The sequence below is a fragment of the Artemia franciscana genome, chromosome 8 (genome assembly GCF_032884065.1).
Source record: "Artemia franciscana chromosome 8, ASM3288406v1, whole genome shotgun sequence".
In the NCBI taxonomy this organism is placed as follows: Eukaryota; Metazoa; Arthropoda; class Branchiopoda; order Anostraca; family Artemiidae; genus Artemia; species Artemia franciscana.
Genome location: NC_088870.1, coordinates 31278938 through 31304123, shown reverse-complemented (window position 1 = coordinate 31304123; position 25186 = coordinate 31278938). Strand labels below are relative to the sequence as shown.

At 36.3% G+C, this 25186-nt stretch overlaps 2 protein-coding genes across 2 annotated transcripts in view; one reads left to right on the top strand and one right to left on the bottom strand.

Moving 5' to 3' along the window:
- The window catches only part of LOC136030295 (delta-1-pyrroline-5-carboxylate dehydrogenase, mitochondrial-like), a 66480-nt gene extending 51512 nt beyond the window's left edge, over positions 1 to 14968 (bottom strand). The window contains 1 exon segment of the mRNA XM_065709168.1: positions 14843 to 14968. Coding sequence (XP_065565240.1) covers positions 14843 to 14892 — 50 coding nt within the window. The 5' untranslated portion in view covers positions 14893 to 14968.
- Positions 14969 to 15055: 87 nt separating this feature from the next.
- LOC136030296 (retinoblastoma-binding protein 5 homolog) overlaps positions 15056 to 25186 on the top strand; it is a 50449-nt gene continuing 40318 nt past the window's right edge. Inside the window, exon 1 of the mRNA XM_065709169.1 lies at positions 15056 to 15178. Coding sequence (XP_065565241.1) covers positions 15160 to 15178 — 19 coding nt within the window. The 5' untranslated portion in view covers positions 15056 to 15159. The remainder of the gene's footprint in view (positions 15179 to 25186) is intronic.

The window sequence follows — 25186 nt, the reverse complement described above, 5'->3', positions numbered from 1 at the left end:
GCGTGGCCCCCCTTACCAACAATCCCTCCCGTACATCAACATACCCCCAACCAAGCGTGTGTTGTGCCTTCTCGGTCGGTCGGAATGTTTTTCCCGGATCCGCTACCTCAGCAGCATCAACTTTTCTACCCCCCACAAAAGATAACGTCCCCGAGCCCCCCGACAGTGTTTCAAATCCCCGTACCTCCCTCCTCCTGTCCACCCTCACAGCCCCCAATGACGAGGACACAATTTCTTTCGTTTCAGCCGAAATTCCAGTACTGAATAAATTTGAGCCCCTGGTTGGTATGGGTAATCCTGATGACAGCCCCTCCCACCAGGGAAACAACATATTCTTACAAAGACCTACAACGAGAACATCAAACACCACTAAGGTAAAGTATTATAAATCTGATGTTTTTTCCTTCCCTAGGTTTATTTACGCAAATGCTGAAAGTTTAAATTTTGATAAAGTGGCTGAGTTAGAAAGTCTAGCTCAGGCAACAAAGGCATCTGTCCTAATGGTTTCTGAAGTTCATCGACAAAACCCAGAACTCCTGAAAATAGGTGGTTTTGATGAGTTTATAAAAATACGACCTGATGACCATCCACTGGGGAAAAAAGGTGGCGGAGTTCTTATTTATGCCCATGAAATTTTTAAAGCAGCTAGACTTGATGTCCCTTTTTTAACTGAGTACGACGAAATAATGTGGGTCATTCTAAAACCACGACGTCTCCCCCGGAAATTCACTGGTATTGCTCTCTGCGTGTATTATTACTCGCCGGGTCAGACGAGTGAATACCGCCAAGCATTCGTAGAAAAGCTACAACTCAGTTCGGATTTTGTTTTGGGCAAATACCCATCATGCGGAATTTTCATGATGGGCGATGCCAATGAATTAAAGCTCCATCACCTGGACGCCAGAATCAGCCTGAAGCAGCTTGTCAATTTTCCCACAACCAAAGATGGCACCTCCCTTGACCGAATTTCCACAAATATGCACAAATTTTACAACATACATACGACCGGGGCTCCAATTGGAGGAAGTTACCACTTTTCTCTTGAACTTAACCCCACCTGTTCCATTAAAATCGATTACACTACAACTGTAACTATCAGTCGACCAATCACAAGTGAGGGACTTCTGACTTTTGGCCAATGGTTAAGCTGCGAGAAATGGGAAAAATTCCAAGATGCTAAAAGTAGCAACGAAAAAGCTACTATTTTCCAAGAAGCTTTGCTTCATAATTACAAGGCCTGTTTTCCTGAGAAGTCAACAAAACGTTTCTTGTCAGATCGACCATATATTACACAAGAAGTTAAGAAAATGGTAATGGAAAAGAGATGGCTTTTCCGTCATGGTAATACCCAACAAGCCAACAGGTTGAAAAACAAACTAAGAAAAGTCACTCGAAAACACGCGAACAAATATGTAGAACGTAAAGTTAATCATCTGTTCGAGTCCAAACCAAGCCAGTGGTACAACCGAATCAAAAGGATGACGGGCAAGGTGGAAAAAGGAATCGATTTTGGCATTGATGAAGATGACGTCGTAACAGCCAACTCCCTTAATAAACATCTGGGTAACATTGTGCAATCCCTCCCGCCTTTGCTGAGCGTGGGAATACCCACCCCTCCTCCTGAGTCTTTTGATTTCCCTTTGATATCAGAGTCCCAGGTGTTTTTCAAATTAAAAAGGCTTAAAAGAACAAGCACTACCCCTGTAGATATTCCCATTGATCTCATCAAAGCATTTCCAGATTATCTTAGTGGCCCCCTAACACTCCTTTTTAATCAGGTGACAAAAACAGGTGAGTATCCATCAATTTGGAAAAATGGGTTCATTACACCAATACCAAAAAAAGATGCGCCCAATGATTTTTCGGGTGTCCGACCGATCACTATGACACCCCTTTTTAGCAAAGTGTATGAAAGTTTTGTTGCAGCATGGCTGAAAGACCGTATTCTGGACGAAATTGATCCAAGGCAGTTTGGAAATATGCCAAACACATCTACATCTCATTACTTAGTAAGTATAATTGACAGTATTTTGCAAAAACTCGATGAACCAGATTCTTGGATTAATCTTATTGCAATAGATCTAAGAAAAGCTTTTGATTTAATTTGCCACAAAATTCTTGTAAAAAAACTTCTTGGACTAGGTGTAGATTCATTCCTTGTACGTTTAATTGCTAGTTTTCTTTCTGGTAGATGTCAACGGACAAAATATAAGTCCACCTACTCCGACCCACTGCCCATTTTTTGTGGAGTTCCCCAAGGTACCCTCTTGGGACCACTTTTGTTTCTTGTCATAATAAATGATTTGGCAACAACACTGGACGATCGCTGGAAGTATGTCGACGATCTGTCGCTCATTGAATGTTGTCGGAAAAACCTACCAAGCAGAGCAGGTTCATTAATGAAAGATATATGTCAAGAGGCAAAGGTGGACAAAATGACTGTCAACTTTGATAAATCTGTAATTTTAACATTTTCTTTTTTAAAATCTGCGCCAGTTTTTAATCCACCTATTCCCAGCGCCAGTCACGTGACCGATATTAAACTGCTCGGCATTCATATCACTTCAGATCTGAAGTGGAATAAACATGTTGATGGCATGTTAAAAAAAGCTAATTTGGCCATCAGGTCTCTAAAGTTGTTGGCTCGCCATGGAATCCCTGCACCACACCTCCTACGCATCTATTTCTCTTTTATACGTTCCACACTTGAATACTGTTGCCCTGTATGGCATTTTGGGCTGACTAGGGAACAGTCGGACCGGGTTGAGAGGGTGCAATACCGTGCCCTCCTAGTAATCTCAAAAGCCCCAAAAATACCATACATATCCCTCCTTAATCAGTTTCAACTTCAAACCCTTCAATCTCGTCGTTTAAAACTAGCCCTATCCTTTGGTAATAAAATTTTGTCCAGCCCTATACACCGAAATATCCTTCCTCCCCAACATCAACCGGCACGGGTAAGGCCACTCAGGGCCGTTGCAGAGCCTGTACCAAAACTTCAACCTGTGACTGTGTCACATGCTCGTTATGAGCTTAGTTTTGTGCCCTCGTTTGTTAAGTTGTTTAATGCTGGATCGACTTTTTAATCCGGATTATTGTTGTTAATTGTAAATATTATAATTTTGTGTATACTTGTTGACTTATTTTCGTGTGTATGTGACAATTATTATTGTTAATTGTATATATTATAATTTTGTGAATGTTAATTTTGACTTGTCGACGAATTTTTGTGTGTGTATGACAATAAAAACTAATAATCGGCTCTGTCCGTCGAATGTTTTTTAAATAAAATGAATTTGAATTAAATTAATTTTGGGTTATCAAAATTACTACAGAGCTTGAATCCAGGAATTTGAATGTGAGAGTTTTCCAGCTTGTGTACTAAATTTTTTTGGGCTTAATTTCTAATAAATACAATAGTCTAAATAAAATGACTAAATTTTGCATAAATGCGACTAACTTCAAATAAAAACGAAACGCAGTTCAGTTCAACAGGTTTTGGAGCAAGAACATCAGAGTTTGTGTAAAGCACAAAAACAACTTTTCCAAATTCATTTAAGTTAGTAAGAGTGTTGCAAGTTTTAAGGATTTTGCTGCACTATCATAGCTCATTGAGTTTGTTGAAATTCCAATGCTCTGTAGATCCCTATTTTCATGACATTGCTCCTTATTTAGATAACCATCTGCTGTGGCTGCATAGGGACTGGGAGTCCCAAGGGCTCCCTATTTTTTACAACATTGACCTCATTTCTGATTCCCAGATTCTGCTCACCTGCAGCAGCACATCTTTTTATCTCCTTGGCTAATTCCTTTTTTCGGCTGCCCTCTTTAGGATTGTCTGCCTTTTCTAGAGCATGGGAGATTAAGAAGTTCTGCTTTCTACTTATCTAAAGTAATTGAAAACAGCATGGGACCAGGCCTAATAACAGCTTGGGTTTTGGGATTTTATGAGTTTTGTGCTTCTGGCATATGTCAAATGTTCAAAATATTAATTACATTGACTTTGACCTCATCCTTTAAGAATTTCCTAATGAAAAGTGCATCCTCTGCTTTAAATGGTATACCATAGGCAATGGTGTTTAAGCATTTGTTAAATTTATCTTGTTTGTGCTTGCTTATTTTACAAATATGTTGTTTGTTTCCTACTTTAATAACTTTTTCAAATGGCTTTGTTATCCAAATATTAAAGCTATTTTCTTCCTTTCTATTTACTAATTTGTTACAAATGAACTAAATTGCTGGATTACTAGTGTTAAAGGAAACAAAATTGCTTAATCTATGAAGTTTAAACCTAAGACAAAAACTCTAATCTTAACATGAGAAAATAAGTTTAATGTGTGCATCATTTTTGTGAGAGCATTTTGCCTGTCCTTGGGGGATTGCTGGGGTCAGAATAGAACCTTAGACATTTTTAGGAATTGGAGCTGTTTATTATACACATTTACTACAACCTTTGCAGGAGATACAGTTTTCGGTAAATTGAATATTAAATGCACTCAAACAGCCTTTAGTTGAGCTTCATATCTGGGCATCCTGTAACCAAAATCTAGACAAACAAAAACTATAAATTTACCTTCAAACTTAATATTAGCAGAAGCCTTTCTCTTATATCCAAATGAATCACCAGTTACAGAGCTGAAAGGCCCCTGTCAACAAATAATTTAAATCAAGTTTAGAATTTTAGGTTTTTTGAAACTATCTTTTTATGGCACTTGGTATTAACCAAGTGGCATATTTCTAATAAGGAAGAGAACCACTAGCATCAGATGAAATGAAAATTGTATTGTTCTTTACTGAAAAATCTTTCAAAATTGTAAACCTAGTCAAGAACATAAATACCCTTTGCTTATTCCTAAAAAACTCAGTTTACTATGGCCCCAAGATCTGCTTTTAAGCATTTGCAGCCTTTGGTGTTTAAACCCCCAAGACGAACTCAGCATTCCCTTCTTCATTGTTCTAATATCTGACAACAAAAGTAAGTTGGATCTGGTGAGCCTGTTACTTAGCACTAACAGTGTGATTAACTTTTAGCCTTTGACCATTCGTAGCACAAGTGTTTTAATAATGAAAATCTCCTGTTAACTGTTTATTGTTTAATGAACAGCCTGGAGCTCAAATTGAGCTGCCTATTGAAAAAATAATACAGGAATTAATTTCATTCCTGGCCTAAATGGCTTGCTTTGCTTTCTCTGCTTTGACAAAAAATTGTTATTGGTACAGCAGTTTGTCCCTTTTCAAAGGTAAGATAGTGAAGTCATTAGGCAGATCTTGTTATATTTCTTGGAGGAGTTAAGTCAGTAAATTTATCTTGTTTGTGCTTGCTTATTTTTCAAATATGTTGTTAGTTTCCTACTTTAATAACTTTTTCAAATGGCTTTGTTATCCAAATATTGAAGCTATTTTCTTTATTTCTATTTACTAATTTGTTACAAATGAACTAAATTGCTGGATTACTAGTGTTAAAGGAAACAAAATTGCTTAATCTATGAAGTTTAAACCTAAGACAAAAACTCTAATCTTAACATGAGAAAATAAGTTTAATGTGTGCATCATTTTTGTGAGAGCATTTTGCCTGTCCTTGGGGGATTGCTGGGGTCAGAATAGAACCTTAGACATTTTTAGGAATTGGAGCTGTTTATTATACACATTTACTACAACCTTTGCAGGAGATACAGTTTTCGGTAAATTGAATATTAAATGCACTCAAACAGCCTTTAGTTGAGCTTCATATCTGGGCATCCTGTAACCAAAATCTAGACAAACAAAAACTGCAGCTACTATAAATTTACCTTCAAACTTAATATTAGCAGAAGCCTTTCTCTTATATCCAAATGAATCACCAGTTACAGAGCTGAAAGGCCCCTGTCAACAAATAATTTAAATCAAGTTTAGAATTTTAGGTTTTTTGAAACAATCTTTTTATGGCACTTGGTATTAACCAAGTGGCATATTTCTAATAAGGAAGAGAACCACTAGCATCAGATGAAATGAAAATTGTATTGTTCTTTACTGAAAAATCTTTCAAAATTGTAAACCTAGTCAAGAACATAAATACCCTTTGCTTATTCCTAAAAAACTCAGTTTACTATGGCCCCAAGATCTGCTTTTAAGCATTTGCAGCCTTTGGTGTTTAAACCCCCAAGACGAACTCAGCATTCCCTTCTTCATTGTTCTAATATCTGACAACAAAAGTAAGTTGGATCTGGTGAGCCTGTTACTTAGCATTAATAGTTTGATTAACTTTTAGCCTTTGACCATTCATAGGACTAGTGTTTTAATAATGAAAATCTCCTGTTAACTGTTTATTGTTCAATGAACAGCCTGGAGCTCAAATTGAGCTGCCTATTGAAAAAATAATACAGGAATTAATTTCATTCCTGGCCTAAATGGCTTGCTTTGCTTTCTCTGCTTTGACAAAAAATTGTTATTAGTACAGCAGTTTGCCCCTTTTCAAAGGTAAGATAGTGAAGTCATTAGGCAGATCTTGTTATATTTCTTGGAGGAGTTAAGTCAGTCTTCTTCTTAGTAGAGGCCTCCTCCAGGCCACTCAGTCCATCCCTAGGTGGCAGATACGGGACACCCTACATATATGTGTGATATCTCCTTAGGAAGCCTGGACCAAGGGATACCTAGTCCCTGGGGATCCATAAAGAAACTGAGTCACCCTCACCAGGGGCTGTAAAGCCCCTGGTGAGTGTACACCCATTGGGTGTACACTCAAGTGGGCCCATTGTCACGTGGACACATTCCATGAGTTACAAACTTCTCTGGCAATGAGTTAAATTGCATGGTGATGCAGAACAAATTGTGGGAGGATTCTCAATAGGAGGATAAATGCAAAAGAGCAGAAGATACAGAGCTACTTATGTCGAATAGCGCCAGTGTAAAATTCTTCATCTAAATAGAATCTGTTTCTCTGACTCATTCTAATGATATATCACAATGTTAGGTATAATTATTCTGCATATTATGAAGTAAGAATTGTTTTCTAACTTCACACTGTTCAAATACTTTACCCCCCTCCACCCAATGTGCCAACATGTAATCTAAATTATATATTTCCCATCTATTCTGTCACTTGTCTTTGTCTTGTCTCATGCTAAACTGAAAGAAACTAACAAACAAACCGTTTCTACAGTCCATCAATGGATAAAGAACTTAAAATAGGCACTTTAACAGATAAGTACCAGTCCAGATGGACAACAGCCTCTGCAACTTGACAGAGAGGATTGGCTCACTGCTGTCAATGATTCAGACAAGAAACTCTCCTTTGTAAATATGAATATAAGCAGAAACTGAAAAGCTTTAAGTACTACCACGTCCAGGGTAACCAACAATCCTTTTTTTATGCCAAACCTTCTACTGTGTCCAGAATAACTAACGACCTTGCTACCACATACAGGGAAACAAACAACCTTCATAGGCCTAAGACGACCTCCCAATGGGACGAAACTTTAATATTGATAAAAATCAGTTTTTAATATTGGCACGCAACTGCCAAACTTTAGCAACACCTTGGAAAATCAATCTCCTATTGAGAGAAATTAACAGATGCAAATGAGATGTAGTTTGCCTGGCTGAGATGCACCTCCCCTAAGATGGAGAAGAAAGTATTCTTGGAACCACTTTCTTATTGACAGGACGTACTGACAATATTCACCTACAGGGTGTCGCTTTCATTCTCCCTCTAGCCACCAGAAGGTCACTGATCACCTTCACCCCTGTGATGAAAAAAATTCCAACCATCCATCTAAAAGAACTGATCAAAAATCTCTCAGTTGTCCAAATATATGCTCTGGACTCTGCCTGGAATAGAGAAGACTAGGATCAGTTTTACTTCATTACAGAGTGTAAATGACCAGATGCCCAGAAACAATATGCTAATTGTCATGGAGGACTTCAATGCAATGGTGGGCAGTAGTCAAGCCAGTTGGAAAGATGTCATGGGACAATATGGACACAGGCGTCTTAATGTAAGGGGGGAAAAGCTAATTGACTTGTATGGAGAGCCTCACCACTTCAAACACAGACACGAAAATAAGGTTACATGAAGACAACCTGATGGAATGACTGAAATCATGATTGAATATATTCTGATATCCAGGCAATGTAAGTCTTCAGTTAACAGACACTGTTTCACTCTCTGTAGGAGACTTTGACTTGGATCACACTGCTGATGTCTACACTTAAGCTAAAATTAAAATGACTTGCTCAGACAATAAAGATCCTCAGATTTCAAACAAAAATTCTCAGCAACTCTACCAAAAAAGATACTTATACCACTAGGCTCTCAACAAAACTATGGGACATCATGAGTATATCCACACCCCTGACAGCTCCTGAGGAGATTGAGAGCTTAGCTAAACATGCTACATATGTAATAATAGAGACAGCAAATGGCATACTTGGTGGACAGACTAAAGATGAAAAACCTTTGATCACTGAAGACATAATACAGCAATGTGACCAGAAACTCCTATACAGCAACAAACCTGACCAAAGTAGCTGAGACACCAACAAACAACTTAAAAAAAAGTCGAATGAGAAGTTCCAAAGGTACTCCAAACCCACTTTGGCAAGAAGTGTAAGAACAGTGAAACCCAGTTCAAGAAAGGCAACAGTCACCAGTTCTTCAAAACAGTCAGAGGATTATCAACCAGGAGAGATCCTAAAACGTCCATGATCTTGGACAAACAGGGCAACAATATCAATGATACAAAACAAAAGCTCACCCAATGAAAAGAATATTTTGAGGAGAAATTAAACCCATAATTAGTAACAGCTCCAAATGTCCTAAACTACATCTCAATAACAAAGTGTGACATCCCTCTACCTCCAATAAGATCCAAGACCAAAGTGACCACAGAGTCCATGAAGCATGGTAAAGCTCCATGATCAGATGGTGTCCGCAGGACTAATAAATGTTGACTCAGAAGATGTTGTTGATCTATACCATAGTATTATAACAGCCATTTGGGCCAATGGATATGTCCCATGAGAGTGGTGTAAGGCTGCATTAGTCCCAATTCACAAAAATGGCTAGAAGAAAGAGTGTGGAAACTACTGGCATACCAGCCTGACAAGCCACCAAACCAGAATCCTGACTAGGATCCTCCTCCATAGAAAACAAGCAATCACTGCTCATGATATCAACGTGTATCAAGCTGAGTTTTGCCCAGGACAATCTACTATTTGGAATGCTATACCAAGTTTAAAAGACCTCTATCAACAATTAAATAGAAAAAAAACTAATTTTTTTAGCTGAAAGTAAGGAGCAGCATTAAAACTTAAAACAAACAGAAATTACTCCGTATATGAAATGGGTTGTCCCCTCTGCAATCCCTCGCTCTTTACGCTAAAGCTTTTAATTGTTTTAAAAAGTAGAATTGTGGCAAAGAGTCAAGCTTTAGTGTAAAGAGCAAGGGATTACAGAGGGGACAACCCATTTCATATATGGAGTAATTTCTGTTCGTTTTAAGTTTTAAAGTTGCTCCTTACTGTCAGCTAAAAAAATTAGTTTTTTTTTATTTAATTTCTGAACGTTTTTGAATTAATGCATGTTTGGTTTTGGCTCTCCACACATAAATTATTAAAATTAAATTTGTATATTAATTCTTTTTTGGCCAAATGGCTTTCTCTTAGTTTCGATCAGACGATTTTGAGAAATAAGTGGTGGAGAAGGAGGCCTAGTTGCCCTCCAATTTTTCGGTTACTTAAAAAGGCAACTAGAACTTTTAATTTTTAACGAACGTTTTTATTAGTAAAAAATATACGTAACTTAAGAATTAACTTACATGACAAACTTTCATAACCTTATATTTTTATTATGTATACAAGGGGGTTTGTACCCTTGTTAACACCTCGCTCTTTACACTAAATCGTAAGTTTCGTCCCAATTCTTTAAGAATGACCCCTGAATCAGAAAGGCTGTAGAATAAATAGTTGAAATTACTAAAAATACTTTAGCATAAAGAGCAAGGTAATTATCTCCTCCTAAATACCTCGCTCTTTATGCTAAAGTATTATTAGAACCCCTCATATTTGTAATAATATCTGTTCGTTTTAAGTTTCAATGCTACTCCTTCCTTTCATTTGAAAAAAGTTTTCATGTTTATTTTTCATTGTTTTCTTAAAGTAATGCTAGAAAATCCTGCACCCTTTTCATTGAATTTTTCTTCCCCCAGGACAGATTCCTCCAAGTAAAGATCCTCCAACATAGCCCCCTCTCCTCAGCCCCACCCCCAAACAAAATAAAATCCCCCTGAAAACGTCTGTACACTTCCCAATAACCATTACTATATGTAAACACTGGTCAAAGTTTGTAAATTGCAGCCCCTCCCCCAGGGATTGTGGGGGAGTAAGTCATCCCCAAAGACATAGTTATTATGGTTTTCGACTATGCTGAACAAAATGGCTATCTCAAAATTTTGATCCGTTGACTTTGGAAAAAAAATTAGTGTGGGAGGGGGCCTAGATGCCCTCCAGTTTTTTGGTCACATAAAAAGGGCACTAGAACTTTTCATTTCCGTTACAATGAGCCCTCTTGCGACATTCTAGGACCACTTGGTCAATACGATGTCCCCTGGGAAAAAAAAAAAAAAAACAAATAAACACGCACCCATGATTTGTCTTCTGGTAAAAAATACAAAATTCCACATTTTTGTAGATAGGAGCTTGAAACTTATACAGTAGGGTTCTCTGATACGCTGAATCTGATGGTGTCATTTTCGTTAAGATCCTATGGCTTTTAGGGGGTGTTTTCCCCTATTGTCTTAAATAAGGCCAATTTTCTCAGGCTCGTAACTTTTGATGGGTAAGACTAAACTAGATGAAACTTATATATTTAAAATCAGCATTAAAATATGATTCTTTTGATGTAGCTATTGATATCAAAATTCATTTTTTTAGAGTTTTGGTTACTATTGAGCTGGGTTGCTCCTTACTACAGTTTGTTACCACAAACTGTTTGATTCATTGATTTCCAACAGGCCTTTGACCTCATATAGAGGAAAGTCTTTGGCATATTCTAAAATACTATGGTGTCCCAGTTAAAATCATCAAAATTGTTGAGGACATGTACAAAAAGCTCAAAAGCAAAATTCTAACTACAGTAGAAATTCTGACTATGGCCTCTCTGATGAATTCTTGACAACTTCTGGAGTCCTCAACAGATGCATCCTATCCCTGAATCTGTTCAACCTATTCCTGAATGTCATCCTTTCCCTGATACCCACTGGGTGTGGGGCAAAATAGGTGGGATCTTACTCAATAAACTATGATATGCTGACAATATCAACCAGCTAGCTACACCCCTCCCCACAAGAACTCTAAAGACAGGCAGACAGCATCTCTCAAGCAACCAAGTCGTATGGGATGTACATTAATACAAATAAGACTAAAGTCATGTTTACCTCATTCCATGACCTGGACACCACAAACTCATATACAGGCTCCAGTCTCTCTTCAGTCTCTGACCTGTTAAGACATATTAAGACCTTTTGATTAAGTAAGGCAACCTGAGTTGCAAGACTAAATGACAAAATTAAAACAATTTTTTCCTGAATGCAGATTATGGGTTACTTCAAATGCAGTCAAATGTGTTAATTGCAGTTCTTGGTTCCATGCAGGAACTGAAAAGCATGCTAGGATAGAAATCACTAGCTGGAATAACTCCTGGATGTGCCTAGATTGCTTTACTAAGTCTAAGGTAAATTGTACTTCTTCTCCAGTGCTTTCTATCAATCTGGAACCTCTCGGACACCCCGTACCCCTGTTGAAAGAAGAAGGATTCTTAGCATTCTAAGTGATCTGAGCACCTCTAAAAATCTTCCAGACACTCTGCTCAGCCATTTTCCTCTATTGACTGAAGAATCAACCATTTCTAACAAGGCTGGTACTAGTTTGTGTGATCCTACAATTTCCATTGTCCCTCCCCAGCGCCAAGGCTGTTTTGAAGGGAAAACAAATGCATCTTGCCAAACAATTGACTGTAGCATTGATAAATCAGATCAAATGGACACTGTCCCTACACCTCTCATCTTACAACCAGATATTACCAAAATCTTGGTTTTACAAGGAAAGTTAATGGATGCACTAACTTTCATCTCCTATTTTTGGACAATTCAACAAAGTGATCTAGCAATTCAACCTACATATAATTCCATTTTGAATGAGGTTAATAACACTTTCATCTCTGACCATAAAAAAGTGCAATGTCCATAAACCCAATGAATATTGATGAAGGACTTAGAGGATTAAATCCAGTGATACCTGTCACAACAAGTGACATAAATCCAGAAATTTTCATTGACCTCAATCCACCCTTGATACAGCCTAATTATAATGGTAACCTTGATTACCACATTACAGATGCCCAAAAACGTGTGCACATTAACAAGGTGAATAGCCTGCATAATAAGACAGTCTTTTCTGATAATAAACGAAAATGTGCTAATATAATAATGGCAGGTTCTTACCAATTAGGAGATAATTGTGCATTTGAACAAATTTTTTCTTCAACCAAGCTCCAGCAAAAAAGTGTTTTCGAAAATAGAGTTCAGGCAAATTACACTAAAAAAAATGAGCTCAGTGATTTTTAACCAAGTGCATCAACCAAGTTCCAGCAAAAAAGCTCTAACAAAAAAAAATGTGATATGTAAACATTTTAATCATCTTTTTTGTAAATTTAGTAAGCAGTGCAAATTTTTACATATATGTCATAATTTTATTTCAGGTAGTTGTGGTTCTGTTAAGTGCAGTTTTGACCATGTGAAGCTTTGTCCAGTTTTAGCTTGTAATAACAAATATTGTAGTTTAACCAATGCACCACCAGCAGATGATGTTTTTTAAGTGGCCTAATAGAACCAGAAGAAAACATTGCAAATTCATTTTGAATTTTTTCAATCAATTTAATCTTGACAAATCAATGTTTGAGAATTACATTACTTTTACAAAATGGATTTAAAATGAAATAGTAAGTTTGAAGCAAATGTCACAACCTATTCTTATGTTCAAAAAAATACAGAATGAAATTATTATTTCCAAGGGTCCTAAAAGGGCTTAAAATTGAAATTGCAAGAAAAGCAATTATTATATAGGGAAAGAGCATAAGAAATGGTATCTATTGGTAGCCTATGTTCAATTTATGGTAAAATTCTAGTTAATTGACTTCTTTCTATCTTGAAAAGGGTTTAGGTTAGGAAAATGAACCTTTCAGGGATGGGTCTAAAGGCTAAATTGTGTCCCAGGAAGTTGTTTTCAAGAACCCACCTCTACTCCTTCTCCCTCTAGAGGACCCTGAAATTTGCCTACATGACAGGTCTATACTTATTGAAATTTTGATAAAACAACATTTTACCTTAATTTTAAGTTACTAGTTGCTTTTTCTCTGCCTTTAGTTCTGAAAATGTAATTCCTGTTATTTGAGTAGAAAATGAGCCATATCAATGTTTTCTTTCAAAATTTAGGAAATTTGCAAGGTTTCAGTTTTATAACACATATTTTCAAAGGTCATCAAAGGTCAGGGCCCTCTAGAGGGAGAAGGAGTGGAATAATTGCTTCAAAATACAGTAGAATTCTAGTTAATTGACTTCTTGCTATCTCTGAAAGGGTTTAGGTTAAGAAAATGAAACTTTCAGGGATGGGTCTAAAGGCTAAAGTATGTCCCAGGACAGTTTTTTTAAGTACCCACCTCCACTCCTTCTCCCCCTAGAGGACCCTGAAATTTGCCTACATGATAGGTTTATACCTATTGAAATTTTGACATAACAACATTTTACCTTAATTTCAGTTACTTGCTGTTTTTTCTCTGCCTTTAGTTCTGAAAATACAATTCCTGTCATTTGAGTAGAATTTTGAGCCAAATCAATGGTTTTTTTTTTCAAAATTTAGGAAATGTAGCTATTTGCATATCTTTAAAACCTTATAAAATATAATTGAGCAAAGTTATGAAGCTGAAAACAATTTTGTTGTACTTCAATTAAGCAGAAGATCTATTTTGCAAGGTTTCACTTTTATAACACACATATTTTTAAAGGTCATCAAAGGTCAGGGCTCTCTAGAGGGAGAAGGCGTGAAGGTAGTTGCTTAAAAATACCTTCCTGGGACATACTTTAGTCTGTAGATTCATCCCTAAAAGTTTCAGTTTTCTCACCTAAATCCTTTCTGAGTTAGCAAGAGATCAATTAATTAGAATTTTATCCAAATACCTTCCCAGGACACACTTTAGTCTATAGTTTTATTCCTGAAAGTTTCATTTTCCTAACCTAAACCCTTTCTGAGACAGTGAGATGTCGATTAACTAGAATTTCACCCAATTTATTTGTTGATCAATAATATGAAAACAAAACATTTACCTAAAAGTGAGAATAAAGTTAATTTTGAACACAAGTAAATGACAAATTTGGATTCAGGATGCAATTCTGACTATAGAGGTAAGTTTGTTTCTTAGCTAGGCCTACTTGAATAGTCTATTAATATAAACATTACAAATTTTAAAAGGCCATCAAATTCACTGCCCTTTAGAGAGGGAAGGATTGGAAGCATGTACTTCAAAACACCTTCCCAGAACATAGGCTAGCCTACTTCCATCTGCAACCCATCCCTGAAAGTTTCATTTTTCAAACTTAACCCTTTGTAAGATAGAAAAAAGTAGCTAAACTAGAATTTTTTCCAATTTTAGGCTCCAAACGGAGAAGGTGGGTGATTGACAGTGAGCTCTAAGCTAGGCCAATGGCTTCACCCTGAGATTTTATAGGTTTTCCAGCTTAACATAAAGATGATTAACTATAGCGTTACTAAAAAGTTTTCTGTTATATAATAACATAATAAAGCTAAAAAATACATGTGGTTTCTGTGTAGTGTCCTGAGCAGAAAGGCAGATAGATTCTTCATGACTAAAACATTCGCAAATAATTTGAAAATAACGCTCAAGTGAGATTTTCTCTTTCAAACTAAAATCCCTAGTAGTTTTGAGGAGAAATTTTATGGTATAAAGTTTGAAAATTAGAATATAGTAGAAAATTTCTTAATTAATTTGAATCTTTTTAGTTTCCTTTAAAACCAAAAAAACAAAATTATTATTATATTGTAAATTATTTTATTATATAAATGATTTTGAACTTCAGCCGCCAAATTTGTACTTCTTGAGACGTGTGCGAGATGAATTTGGAACTGCTTGGTATGTAGACTACAATTAGGCCTATTTAGTTATTACATTAAATCGTAGCTTGGAGTGAATCTAAGAATTTCAGTCCTTGTAATGTTTCATAAGAGACTTCTTTAGGTTGTTTGATGTGGTTGCTTACTACATTGGGTTAAGGACTCTGGTCTTCAAAGTTATCTAGGCTACGTTTTCTTAACATTAATGTTCAAACCTATTCTAGCACCCTGAAATCGCAAAACCTCTAAAAGTTCATTCACTTACAGCTGTATGCTACTGAAGCTCTTGTTGCAGTCATTCTCCATAGAGATTTTGCTTGAACACACCCAAATCACTGCATTTTGGAGAGTCGATTTCATAAGCTTGTTACTTGCTGGTTAAAGAAATATCTTCTATCTTGGATTGAGGAGTGTTTCTTGAAGATGTTCTTGGAATGCCCTCTAGTCACAAAACATTCTGAGGGGGGGGGGGGTAACGTTTATATTAATGGGCTATTCAGATAGCTACAAACTTTATAGCCAGAATTGCTCTTGAATCCAACGTTAACATTTATTTGTGTTGAAAATGAAATTTAGCCTACTCCCACCCCTATAGGCTATCTACCAATTCAGGGTATATGTTTGTGCACCAGGGATTGGGGTAATGCTCATTTTTGATTTAAATGAATATGAAATTTAAATTCAGGTTGCAATTCTGACAGTAGAGGTAAATAAGAACCTTAACTACACACCCCTAATCTGCAAATATATAGTCTACCTTGAATTGATAGCCTATATAAAGAGGTGGGGTAAAGTTCATCTCCAATGAAAATGCATGTTATATTTGGATTCAGGATGTAATTCTTGCTAGGCTATAGGGATAAGTTTGTATGTATATATGTATATATATATTTATTTCCCATCAAAAGAAACAGATGGAGTATAAGATAAAAAACACTCTACACAAGAATACACAAACACAAGAAAAATAAAGAACAATTGGATATCTAACTACAAAAAGCAAAACCTATTGCCCAAGGATGAGTAACAATATTAGAGTTGTATATGGCAATCTGGGCTATTATTGCTTCATTAGGGTTGATAATCCCATACCAACTTGTCACAATATGGTTACTTGTCCATGGTGGAAGCTATAAGAGATACTTTGCATATTATAATATGTAGACCACAATTCTTTCTTATCTTCCTTTTGGAATATCCAAATTGCATTGCATTGAATATTTGTGTATTCAATGCAATTCTGACAGTAGAGGTAAATTTAAACCTTAGCTACACACCCCTAATCTGCAAATATATAGTCTACCTTGAATTGGTAGCCTATATAAAGAGGTGGGGTAAAGTTCATCTCTAATGAAAATGCATGTTATATTTGGATTCAGGATGTATGAAACAGAGATCTGTTTCTACAGATGACTCTCCAAAAGATGACACGTTTCAAGCATAGACCAACCAATAGGGATCCCCAGATAAACTATGTGTTTGGCAAGCCAAACAGTAGCACCACCCAGCCTAACATCAACAGCAGACCCTTGCTTAGCATTAAATAACAATACATCTGATTTCTTTTCATTAAACTGAAGGCCTATTTTTCCATATTCTACTTGGAACTGGATAAAATTCTCCTCTAAACCATGAAGGAGGTGGCTCAGATTGAGTACATTGTCAGCATAGCTTATTAACAATAGATCAATCCCATGTCAGATATGACTTAGATTGTGGTTTAACAATGCTGTTATTAAATGCAGTAGGTGATGTCAATGCACCCTGCCTTACACCTTTTTTAATGGGAAGCACCAGGTTATTTGTCAGGTTTAGTTTTTAGCTACCTGAACAATTAGTTAATATAAACCTTGCTTGGAGGAGAGGGCAAAGGGACAAGAAAAAATATTTTTGCAGGCCATAATCATGTTTCCTATGGTATGTGAGAATAAGAAGCTTCAAATGATGTTTAATGCTCTTTGTATGACATCTGTTTGAGGCCTTGTCCATTGTGGTGGCTCTTTGTTGTTCTCCTTCTAGTAGGCCATTTCTTTGTTCTTCTTCAAGTAGGGTGATGCCAGGGACATTCCAACCTCACACAGGCAAAACTAGTCCCCTGAAGAGCTTGACAAATACTTTTTGGCATCTGCTGGAGATGGTTCTTTTGATTATTCTGAGAGGTTTGAGGACAGAAAACAATGCAGATTTTGTGTTGGTGCTGAACCTAAGTTGATCATCACTGATGACTCCAAGATTTCTTTCTTTAGAAACAGCAAAGAGGGGGTAACCTTGGAGATGGTACTGCTGATGTGGTTTTCAAAATAGATTTCATGACTTGAAAAAGAGGATTCATGTACCAGCCCAAGTCCCAAGAATGTCAAGATCCTTTTGGATAAATTACAGGTCAGAGGGTGTAGTTGCAATACCAATAAGTATTGAATCCTCAGCATAAAGAGTGAGGAGGTTCAAGAGAAGGCTGAGTACATCATTTATACAGAAGTTGAAGAGACTTTTGTCTAATAATGGTCCCCTAGGGAAGGCCTCTTAAAACAGTTGTACATGAGGAGAAATGTGGTACACCTTGAAAGTCATGAACTCTTACATCATGTGTTATTTCCGAAAGGAAACTTTGCATCCACTACACAATGACATCTTCAACAGCTGCTGCTTTTAGATTGGTGATGAGGAATTCTTGACAATCCCTGTCAAATGCTTTTGAGATCCAAGAGCACCATGTTGACAGGGAAATCTTTATCCAACAATGACGTGGCATACCCATATGTTTGTATTTGGTTAGTATCAATGGTTCTTAGAGATCTGAAGTCATGTTGAGTGGAAGTGAGTATGTTGTTAAGTTCAAAGTACTGAATTAGAACTCTGCTAACAAATCTCTTGGGCACCTTTACAACTGCTGAATTGATGGGATGGTATTTTTTGTGGATTGGTGTTATTTAGGATGTTTACCAATCTGATGGTAGCTCTGCATTTTGTAGGGACAACTGGAAAAGTCTGCACAGGGAGAACTGAGAACATGTCAGTACTCCTTGAGAAGCCTTGGGTGTATACCATCAGGTCCTTTGGATTTGCTATTAAGTCTGATGGTGTTTCGGGAATTGTTGGACAGGTTTTGATGGTGAAAGCAGAGGTAAAATAGGTACTCAATACATCAGCCTTGTCTGTGGGTGTGTTATGCTGTTGTACTTGAGGTCAGGAATGGTGTGACAGTTAGGGCTTTTAACAGAAACATGTCTCCAGAAGGATTTGGAGTTTGCTTTGATATCTGTGGCAAGTTTCTCCCCATGTTCAGACTTAAGTTTCCTAATTGCATTGGAGGCAAGTTTCCATGGCCTTGGATACCTCTGCCAATTTCCCTGTGCTTTTTTCTCTTTGTACCTTTTCCAGGCTATAGCTTTCCTATTGATTGTTCTGTTTGCATCTTTTGTGAGGAATGGAAGTGTTTTTGATAAAAGACACAGGAGTGCTTCTTATCAGTCAATAGGAAGGCTTCCTTAATATTTGTCCATGATTTATTGCTTAGTAATACAGAAAAAAAAAACTAGCAGTAAAAGTAAGGATAAATATTTAGCTTTTGACCTCTAGTGAAGGAAACATGCTGTAACATAAAAGTGTGCTAGTACCATTTGATTCCCTATTCAATGCTGTTTCCAACTATCATGGTCAGGTTTTTGGCCATGAACCCACCCATAGTTATTCCACGAATATTCCTAATATAGGCTATTTCTTCATTAGTTGAATGTCACCTATTCAAAATCATAGGTTTTTGTTGAAATGTGTTTTCAGCAGTCTTGACTTTATGAAATCAGGACTTGTCTGGAATTGTTTGTAATATTTACCAAAATATTACTTAGAATTGTTTTGAATAGGGGATAGTAATGGAAGGAAACATTCATAAGTTAACCAAGTTAATAGCCTAGAAAGATGATGCATATGCCAGGTTATTATGAAGTAAGAATTTTATTGCTTTGGTTTTAATGGGGCAGGGTTTCATTTGCTGCATTTTGTATTTTATTACAATTTGGCATTACACCATATGCCATTCACTCTCATTATTTGCCCCCAGACTCATATACCATGCTAAAACTTCCTTTTCTGTTTATATTTTTCACTTGTCTGGTCTTTTGATCTGTTGTGTATCCTTTACTCTAATGGTTCTGCATCTAAACCCTATTTTGAATTTCCTCCAGTCATATAGAATACTGGATTTATCTTTGCTATCAAAAATGACATTCAACTTATTTGAGCTAGTTGCATTATAAAAAACAAAAATGGAAATTCTAAATGATTGTGACAGGAAAAACATTCAGTCTCCAACGTTTGTAATCTCCCACCCTTTGAGTGTCCCACACATTCCTGAAATGAATTTCCCTATTTTGCTAGGAGAAATTTGGAATCTCAAAAGCTCAGTGTTGGTGATAAATCAGTACACTGCAGGGGTCAACCTGTCAGCTTTTCCATCAACAGCCACAGCCTAAAACAAAAGAGACTCCAACTTGCTCTGTCATCATAGAAGACATTCCTTGCATAGACCCTTTGTCCAGACAGCAGATATTTAGTCAGCTGCAATCCAAAGATGGGTTACAAGGGGTCAAGAAGTGAAGAAATAACAAGCTACAAGTCAAATTTATTGACACCATTAACACTAATGCTTTTTGTTTGGAGGTTTCTACTGCTCTCTACAAAATTACTAAATGGTAGCCTAAACAATATCAAATGTAAAGCAAAAAACAATTCAACATTATAAGAGGGCTTTCTGTGGACATCAGTGCAAGTTTGCTGGCAGTACACAATCCAAACCTCATAGAGGAAGCCTCGCACTTTGGCCAAACCAAAACTGTCAACTGGACTTTCAATAATAGGCAGTCATTGAACTTGGTGTTTTTGAGCAGAACTAGATTGGGATATGATTTCTTCCAAGTGGCCAAGTACAAGCAGGCCCCACAAAGGTGCTTTAGGTGCCAAAGCTTTGACCACCTTATTGAAAGCTGTAGAAGTGATCCCAGATGTGCTATATGTTCCAGACCTCACACCAGTAGCAAGGACTCGCCATGTAATGCAGGATCCAAATGTATTTTGTGCAATGAACCACATGTCTGTTTTTGGTTAAAATGTCAGAAAGTAAAAGAAATTTTGAGAAATAAGAGTTACTCATGAATAGTTCTATAAAAGCTCTAAGCCTGAATATTAACTGGTGCTACAATAAAGAAAAGGCTCTGGATGATCTTCTTTAACTGTACAATGTGCTATTCATTCAGGAACATATGCTCTCTGGATTGAATGCAATTTTCTTAAATAGATCCAAATCTCATGACCTGTTCATACAGTCTACTAAGTTAACGGCAGGGCGTCTATCCGGTGGCCTTGCAACATATACAGGGAAAGAATTATTAGCAGAGTTGTCAATTAAAAATAGTAACTTGTTGTCTGTTTTTGCTCTGGGTACTGAGTAAATAAATACATATATGCCCAATAATAACAATAATGATATCTTGCTGACAAAGTTTTCTAAAGCATCTGATGCAGTTTGGTGACATCTGGGATCTCTTGAGCATAATGAGAGAAAATGGGTTATAGTTTGTGACTTCAACTACGATCCAGCAAAAGACAATATCCACTCTGACATTTTTCTAAATTGTACCTGCTTGGTCTACCTGCTTCCTTTCAAATTTGGCCACAGTCTTTGATTTTACACACATCCATTCTAGTAGACATACATCCAATATTGACCATGTTTTGTCATGTAGATCCATTCCTTGTCTCTGCCACAGTGTACCCAGATGATCCAATTAAGGATCATCTTGGACTATCAGTTCATCTACAGCCATCACAGAACATTAATATTCAAAAGATGGTGGGTGCAGAAGAAGAATTAGAATGAATGTGATGCTGACTTGCATATGGCCACTGTCTCCTCTATTCTTTCTTGCATCAAAGTGCCATTCCACTTACTATGCTTCAATCCTCCTGAAACTTCTGCCATGATTGATCTTAATGCTTATTACTGTCAGATTGTTCTTGCCATGAAAGTGTCCAAATCAACAGCAGCCCCTGCTAGGAGTGTCAAGATTGGCACAGAAAGACAGAGATGGTCCAAGTCTGTTGAGTTTCAGACAGAAAAGCAATGCACAAAAAATGCAGATGAGCATTTGGATTGGAAGTGGAAGACCTGTATACGGGAATGTTTTTGAGTTGAAACAGAGCACTAAACAAAAATACCGCACTATCGGACAACATTTCACTGGAATTCAGACATCATGGCAAAATATAATTGGAGCTGATGGAAGTTCACCTAGTTGTTTTTTGACTATAGATGATTTGAATTCTTATTACACGTCAGTTTACAGGATCGAAAATATTGCCATAAGCAAATATTATGAAGAGGAGGTTTCTAGCTGCCTTGGATGTTTTTTAGGACAGGGTTGTGGTGTTGCCATATCACTGAAACAGATTAAAACCTCCGTAAGAAAAGCTGTATCTAAAGGTAAGAACAGGATAGATGCTGATGACCTTTTAACGATGCACTTTAAAAACTTACCTGATAGCTTTTATTCTCATCTACAACTTCTTTTCCAGGTGTGCGTCATGATTGGCATTGTTTCCAAGAGTTTCCTAAAAGGAATTATAACATTAATTGCAAAGAAAAGGAAAAACACCAGTGACTGTAAATCTTACAGACATATCAGTGTATTGTTCATTTTGAGTTAAATATTTGAGTATTCTTTTTTCCCCGATCTAGACACTGGACTTTTTGGAGATAACCAGTTTGGATTCCAAAAGGGTATTGGTTGCCCAGAAGAACATAGATCACTAGCAAACATGCTAATGGATTTGGAGAGTAAAAAGTCACCTCTTTATGTGTGCACTGTTGATTTATCAAAAGTGTTAGATAGTATTAATCACATGCAATCTCTTAATGCTCTATTGCAAAGTTGCATAAATATGAGTATTGTCAAAACTATAAAATTTTGGTCAACGGTAATTTTATAGATTTTGTACTATTGTAGGTTTACTTTAGATGATGATAATTCTAACAAGCCCCAAGACTATTAGGTTTCATCACTTGTATTTCAATGTGCTTGTGGTAGTTAAATTGATAGTCAATTGCCATGCTCCCTCTGATGAAAATATGCTAAACAAGGTGGATGTTATTCAAGCAAGGTAGCCTGAACAATAGTTGAGCAGGAGAAAATAGATGAATTATTTTTATGTCGGATCAACACTAGATAATTCTGGATGATTGTTGGATAATCATTAATATATAAGTTAAACAGTGTTTGTCCTAGGATGTAACCCTACAGGGCACTAGGCTTGAAGTGAAAACCATGCTTATGTTTTCAATGAGCTGGGAAATGTTGAGAATATCCAGAGAACAAGTCTGTAATCCACAATCCCACAATTTAATGAGGCCAACATACATGGATATCCACAGGAAGATCTAGACTAATCAGCTTTGTGATTTCATTGCAGGTGTATGCCAAGATTTCTCAAATGTCTACCGGTATGACTTTTCTTTAGCCAAAACTGATTTTAACTAAATGAACCATAGTCTAGTTTCAAAAACAACAAAACAATTTTGGTTTGGTCTTGCTCTACCCAAAGAGAATCACTCTTCTTATGTCTTTATGCCTAAGAAAGTAATTAGGCGTCTTTATAGGTGTACATCAAATCAGTCTCAGAGAATATTTTTCTCCTAAAATATGCGGAGTCCTTTTTTCCCGAGCTAGACACTGGGCTTTCTAGAGATAACCAGTTTGGATTCCAAAAAGGTGTTGGTTGCCCAGAGGCACATAGATCACTAGCAAATGTACTAATAGATTTGAAGAGTAAAAAGTCACCTCTTTATGTGTGCACTCTTGATTTATCAACAGCTTTAAATAGTATTAATCTTATGTAATTTCTTAATTCTCTATTGCAAAACTGCATAAATATGAGTATTGTCAAAACTACAAAATTTTGGTGTGCAAATTCGACAGTATCTGCCAAATGGAGAGACACAGTTTCAGAACCAATTAAAGATAAAAGAGGCATGAAGCAAGGGAGTGTTCTTAGTCCTGTCGTTTTCAAACATGTAATCTTAAAGATTCTGAACCACATCTCTTCCACTTAACGTTACTGACCTATTTAATGTAGTTTAAGCTAATGATGTTCCTTTTCTCAGAAAGAATTGATCAGGAATCCGTGAGAAGTCTGTCATAAAAGTGATACTGAATAGACGATATTTTTTTCCAATAATGACTTTTCTTTTTATTGGTGTATTTTTTTTTCTTTTATTTTTTGGTACTTCACAATAATCTTTTGCAGATGGCGGGTAAATAAATCCTTATTATTATTATATAATATTCATCTCTGGAAGTATGTGCATGGGTAATTTTTGACATATTAATGTAAAGAAAGGAAAATTTCTTCAGATATGCTTTGTTTTCAGTAAAACACAAATAATGCTCTGGCTTTAGAAGACTTAGGGGGCATTTGTTATGGTCCCTTTTTGTGGTTTTTTTCATGTTTAGTCATTCATGTACTTTCTTTTCATTTAAATTTCAATTATTTGCGTTGCTAATGTGCGTTGCTTGAATTATTTGATACCTTTATTGATGCTTTTCTTTTGTTTTCATATAGCTCTTTGCTTTTCTCTGAAAACTTATTGTGGAAAGTGTTTTTTTTTTTTAGATTAGTATAAAAAAGTAAGAAATTTTTTATTAAAATGTTTTCTTCAAAAGTATTGTATATAGCAATGGCTATATCCAGCCTGATTAGGGGATAGGGGCTAGGGTGTGATTAACAGCCATAATGTCGGGGGAAAATATTGAAGAGAGAATCACATGGTACTAATTTTTTATTAGTATAATTTTTCCTTTGACTGGGACTGAATGTGACAAATAGTAGTAGCAACTGTAAGCATTAGCTTGACATTGCTAAACATGACAACAAAACAGTAAGAAATTAAACAGTTTGACATTAAAGAAAACACATAAATTAAACAAGAAAGGTACAAAGAGAAATGCACAAACAAGAGAAAAAAAAATCAAATTGAGCATAAAACATATCACACAAGGTTAAGCATATTCTTACTGATCTTGGACAGTATATAATTTTCATAAAATGCTTAATGCTAAACTTGGTTCCATGTTTTGTAGCTCTGCATAAGAAGAAATGCAGACCAATTCTCATCAAGTGTTACCAGGGAAAAATCCTGAAAGTCTGTTGTCTTGTCGAAGCATACATAAACATCACGCAAAAATAAAGCTATAATTGTTGTCAGTATTCCTAATTGCTATATGATCATTAAGCGAATCAGCATGGTCTCTTCAGAAATGAAGAGAGGATGCATAATCAAGTAGGTGGCAAACACATGGAAGAACTCTAGTAGTTCTTTTATGTGCAGACTCTATCTTGAACTAATCGATCTTGCTCAGTTGATACCATACTAATGAACAATAATGGGCAACTGATTTATGAATTGTCAAAATTCCTAAATTTTAATTTCTAAATGTCTAAATTTTAAGTTAAATTTAAGAAATAGTATTTACTATCATAAGAGATGTAGTGAGCTCTACTAGTTACCACAATAGAATGACAATTAAATTTTAAGTCTTCATCACAGTATATGTCAAGATCTGCCAGCTATAGGCATAAAGAAGGAAGTTCCCGAGTTGGCGGTGATACTTATAGGGGATAAAAAATAAATGGTTGGAATTCATTGGGGAAAGTTTCAGATTTCTGTTTTTTAGGTTTTAAGCAAGTTAATGTGATTTTTCTTCAAGAACAGATCTCCGTCTTATACTTTTACTTTCCGAAAGTCTATTGTTGATCTGCTTGGTATTGTTTGTAATAAAATATGTGCAGACGATTCATGAATGAGCCCATTTTATTGTCTCAAAATAGAGGTTCTGTATAAGCTGATATGGGCAGATGTTATTATTTAATTCAAGTCTGGAGGCTAGACTTCAATTTCAAATAAGCACAAGTGCATTCATTTTGTTATACAAATCAAATCAGTGTAGTACTTTATCTGTCATGCAGAAAGCGCTAG